General features: G+C 39.4%; 1 protein-coding gene across 1 annotated transcript; it reads right to left on the bottom strand.

Moving 5' to 3' along the window:
* Positions 1-3,657: 3,657 nt before the first annotated feature.
* On the bottom strand, positions 3,658-5,242 carry LOC107569306 (probable tRNA pseudouridine synthase 2). Its single transcript, XM_016255364.1, has 6 exons — positions 5,126-5,242; positions 4,977-5,038; positions 4,684-4,765; positions 4,518-4,590; positions 4,263-4,399; positions 3,658-4,171 (listed from the first exon to the last, which is right to left on the bottom strand). The coding sequence occupies exons 1-6, from the start codon at positions 5,223-5,225 to the stop codon at positions 3,777-3,779; spliced, it is 849 nt and encodes a 282-aa protein (XP_016110850.1). The 5' UTR covers positions 5,226-5,242; the 3' UTR covers positions 3,658-3,776.
* Positions 5,243-5,308: the final 66 nt, after the last annotated feature.

Below are 5,308 nucleotides of genomic sequence, written 5' to 3'. Positions count from 1 at the left end.
TAACACACAGCTGTATATAGGCCTAAATACAGAACTACAGAGTACAGAAGATATTAGCCTACACCACTTAGGCCTATTAAAATATTATAAAAAAACAAAACACTGAGCCGAAACAATAGGTAGTCCTTCAGAATGTAGGCTAGATATAGGATATAGGCAGCAGTAATTTATAATGTAATATAATGCACGCAAATTTGTTCTTTACAGAACGGAGCAGGATCTGAGCGGGAATTGGTTTACGGTGAGCGTGAGCGGCCTACACCACTTAGGCCTATTAAAATATTATAAAAAAACAAAACACTGAGCCGAAACAATAGGTAGTCCTTCAGAATGTAGGCTAGATATAGGATATAGGCAGCAGTAATTTATAATGTAATATAATGCACGCAAATTTGTTCTTTACAGAACGGAGCAGGATCTGAGCGGGAATTGGTTTACGGTGAGCGTGAGCGGAATATTAACGGAGGGCTTGCTTGGGCGGTTAGAGCGACTGAGTGGAGCGCACATCCATAGAGCGGAAAACGTAGTGGAGCATCACACCGCTCCGCTTCGCTCACATGCTCTGGTCAGCAGGGTCACCATGGGCTTTGTGATGTTATTTGCCATAAATGCGATAGGATTGCTGTAATTTTGTGAGATTTAGCGACTGTTTGTAGTTGTGGTGGGCCTATTTGGGAGAAAATCCAGGGCCGTTCTTTACTCCCAGTCCGTCCCTGCACATAAGTATACTGTATACAGCGTCTAAGTACAACAGTTTATGAGAATAACAACATATTTTTACTTCAAACTTGCGTTACTGCGTCAATAACGTGTTTGAAATTACTTCTTTCTGTGGACTAATGTGGCTTATTATCAGTATCATTAGCATAGCATTATAATACATTATCCTTATGAAAAATACCTGAGATGGCTTGAACACAGATAAACCATACACTGTTGCAATGATATGTTAATTGTCTTCATGTTTCATCAGACAAACATTTTCTACATTTTATTCAGCTACAACCATAGCTGGAAGCCTTTGGATTTACTGGAAAGTCATTTAATTATTTCTTTGCATCTGGCTTGTGGGATTTCTGTACGAGGGCGCCCTTCGGGGTCAAGTATGAATGAAACAGACATTACATGTGAGAGTTGTGTACTTTTCAATACCGGTATATCATGACACCCTTTAAGTATTAGTTCACTTACAGAATAAAAATTTCCTGACAATTTACTCACCCCCGTGTCATCCAAGATGTTCATGTCTTTCGGTCTTCAGTCGCAAAGAAATTAAAGTCTTTGAGGAAAACATTCCAGGATTTTTCTCCATATAAAGGACTTCAGTGGGGACCAACGGGCTGAAGGTTCAAACTGCAGTTTCAGTGCAGCTTCAAAGGGCTCTACACGATCCCAGCCGAGGAATAAGGGTCTTATCTAGTGAAACTATCGGTCATTTTCTTAAAAAAAATATTTATATACTTTTTGACCACAAATGCTCATCTTGCACTAGCTCCGCAAATTCACGCATGATGTAATCACGTTGGAAAGGTCACGCACGGTTAGCTCTTCCTCGGTGTACTCCGGTTCAGAAAGGTAGGGTAGGGCGAAAACTTCAAAACCGTCCGATATCATTGTTTTACCTTTTTTTTGTAAAGGGCGTTTGACTTTTCTTTGCTTTGTAAATACTGGGTCGGTACTTCCGCCTATATGTCACGCTTGACCTTTCCAATGTGATTATGTAATGCGTGTAGTCGAGCTAGTGCAAGACAAGCATTTGTGGTTAAAAAGTGTAAATATATATATATACAGTGGGGAAAAAAGGTATTTAGTCAGCCACCAATTGTGCAAGTTCTCCCACTTAAAAAGATGAGAGAGGCCTGTAATTTTCATCATAGGTATACCTCAACTATGAGAGACAAAATGAGAAAAAAAAATCCAGAAAATCACATTGTAGGATTTTTAAAGAATTTATTTGCAAATTATGGTGGAAAATAAGTATTGGGTCAATAACAAAATTTAATCTCAATACTTTGTTATATACCCTTTGGTGGCAATGACAGAGGTCAAACGTTTGCTGTAAGTCTTCACAAGGTTTTCACACACTGTTGCTGGTATTTTGGCCCATTCCTCCATGCAGATCTCCTCTAGAGCAGTAATGTTTTGGGGCTGTCGCTGGGCAACACAGATTTTCAACTCCCTCCAAAGATTTTCTATGGGGATGAGATCTGGAGACTGGCTAGGCCACTCCAGGACCTTGAAATGCTTCTTACGAAGCCACTCCTTCGTTGCCCGGGCGGTGTGTTTGGGATCATTGTCATGCTGAAAGACCCAGCCACGTTTCATCTTCAATGCCCTTGCTGATGGAAGGAGGTTTTCACTCAAAATCTCACGATACATGGCCCCATTCATTCTTTCGTTTACACGGATCAGTCGTCCTGGTCCCTTTGCAGAAAAACAGCCCCAAAGCATGATATTTCCACCCCCATGCTTCACAGTAGGTATGGTGTTCTTTGGATGCAACTCAGCATTCTTTCTCCTCCAAACACAACAAGTTGAGTTTTTAACCAAAAAGTTCTATTTTGGTTTCATCTGACCATATGACATTCTCCCAATCCTCTTCTGGATCATCCAAATGCTCTCTAGCAAACTTCAGACGGGCCTGGACATGTACTGGCTTAAGCAGGGGGACACATCTGGCACTGCAGGATTTGAGTCCCTGGCAGCGCAGTGTGTTACTGATGTAGCCTTTGTTACTTTGGTCCCAGCTCTCTGCAGGTCATTCACTAGGTCCCCCCGTGTGGTTCTGGGATTTTTGCTCACAGTTCTTGTGATCATTTTGACCCCACAGGGTGAGATCTTGCGTGGAGCCCCAGATCAAGGGAGATTATCAGTGGTCTTGTATGTCTTCCATTTTCTAATAATTGCTCCCACAGTTGATTTCTTCACACCAAGCTGCTTACCTATTGCAGATTCAGTCTTCCCAGCCTGGTGCAGGTCTACAATTTAGTTTCTGGCGTCCTTTGACAGCTCTTTGGTCTTGGCCATGGTGGAGTTTGGAGTGTGACTGTTTGAGGTTGTGGACAGATGTCTTTTATACTGACAACGAGTTCAAACAGATGCCATTAATACAGGTAACCAGTGGAGGACAGAGGAGCCTCTTAAAGAAGAAGTTACAGGTCTGTGAGAGACAGAAATCTTGCTTTGTAGGTGACCAAATACTTATTTTACAGAGGAATTTACCAATTAATTCTTTAAAAATCCTACAATGTGATTTTCTAGACTTTTTTTCTCATTTTGTCTCTCATAGCTGAGGTATACCTATGATGAAAATTACAGGCCTCTCTCATCATTTTAAGTGGGAGAACTTGCACAATTGGTGGCTGACTAAATACTTTTTTCCCCCACTGTAGACTCCCATGCTTAATCAGGTTAATAATATTTTCTATGGCTTAGCCCTACTCCTGACATAACCATCACAGAAAACTGTGCAGGACACTATATTTAAACAGAAACACGATTTGACTGATTTATAAGACTTTAACTAGTGAGGACATGTAAAAGTCATAATATTTCACTATTTAAGTGAGGACATTTGGCCCTCACAAGTATAGCTAAACAAGTACACACACAACCTAAATATTATCAATGATGACACTGAGAACATAACTAAAATGCAGTTTTAATGATGCACAATGATGATCGTATAACAAATTCATAAATTATAGTGAACAGATAAATACGTCTCAGAATTCAGAAATCAAATCATCCTAATTGAGGCAGATGATTCGTTTAACTTAATGTTTTGTTCTCCCCTCACTCAGTGTCACAGGTGTCTCTCTGTCCACAACTGTATCAGAAGTAGAGCTTGAGAGTTCAACATGCTGTTGATTTATTTGCTCAGTTTGACTTCTGGTTTGCTCTTGGACCTGTGCATTTGAGTTCAATTGACCAGCAGTCTGCTTGTACATTTCTAACTTTCTGATTTTGCGAGTAGCCTTGCTAAAGTGAGCAATAGCTTGTATAATGCTGCCAGCAGTCCAGTGTTGTCGGGTGAGTGCGTTCTCTACTTTGAAGGGACCGTCTCGTGTACGACGCACTCCAGAACAGACAGCAGACGTCCGCAGCTCTAGTCCAACCTCGTGAATCAATTTACGCAGATATTTCTGAGTCTCATTCACACACTGGACCTCTGATTTGAAATGAGAAAAAGAAATGTTAAAGGACACATGTTAAACATAAACTTATGTATAAGTACGTTATATAGAATTCAGAGAACTAACCCAATGTGAAATGTGGTGGATTGAAATGTATGCATCGCAGACCAGTCAGAATCGGTGGGCTTTTACCATGAGGATACAATAAACCCCTCACTGCAAGCTCGTAAGCCTCCTGAGTGTGCAGATCCACCTGAGAATACCTGCACAGAGACATAATAACATACTCAGAGACATGCTATACATTAACCAAATATTTACACACAGTCAGACAGTATGCAATTTAATATTATGTCGAATAATATTCTTATAGCGACTCACATAATTAAGGCTTTCTGGTTGGCTCCCTGTATCATGGCAAGAACTCTCTCGAGCTTATCCAGGGTAACATGGTCTAGAAAATAAAGACAAAGTTTACTACAAATTCTTAGTCTGTATACTATACGTAACAAATATGATAGTTATGATATTGTAATGCACACATTACCGTATGTTGTTTTTTCAATGACTCGGCCTGTGTGAGTGAAATTATCAGTGGCTTTTCCAAACTCCCCCTCAAGCATGTAGTCCTTCATATATAAAATAAACACAACAATAGTCTGCATAAAATTGTCTACTACACATCTGCTCAAGAGTTCTGATTTGTTCATTTCTTACTATGGATTCAGAATCAATTAGTGGAAAATATATAGGCAGTCAAATAAACAAATAAATAATGGAATAGCAGTTTAATGTGAGTAATTATTACATAATATAACATAAAATATAACAAACTTTTACCCTGGTTACATGTGATTTGCACAGATGCTCTAGCACTCCATTTCCTTTCCCAATACCTAAAACTGAGATAGAGACATGAGAGGATTGAGCACAGAGCACATCCTACAATAAATCACTTGAAAACTCAAGAGTTTATATTTTTTGATTACCCAACACCCCAGAGGAAAAAGCATCCAATCGATGACCAACTCCGACGTGAACCTTATGAAACTGCGGCCCGGTCACTTCAGAGAAATTCATTAGTTTCATTGATTTATAGTTATGCATCAATCAGAAGGGTTGCATATATATATATATATATATATATATATATATATATATATATATATATA

The sequence above is a fragment of the Sinocyclocheilus grahami genome, unplaced genomic scaffold (genome assembly GCF_001515645.1).
Source record: "Sinocyclocheilus grahami isolate Dianchi unplaced genomic scaffold, SAMN03320097.WGS_v1.1 scaffold1331.1, whole genome shotgun sequence".
Taxonomy (NCBI): Eukaryota; Metazoa; Chordata; class Actinopteri; order Cypriniformes; family Cyprinidae; genus Sinocyclocheilus; species Sinocyclocheilus grahami.
Note: the sequence above shows the minus strand (reverse complement) of the source record. Positions and strands in the feature narration are given on the sequence as shown.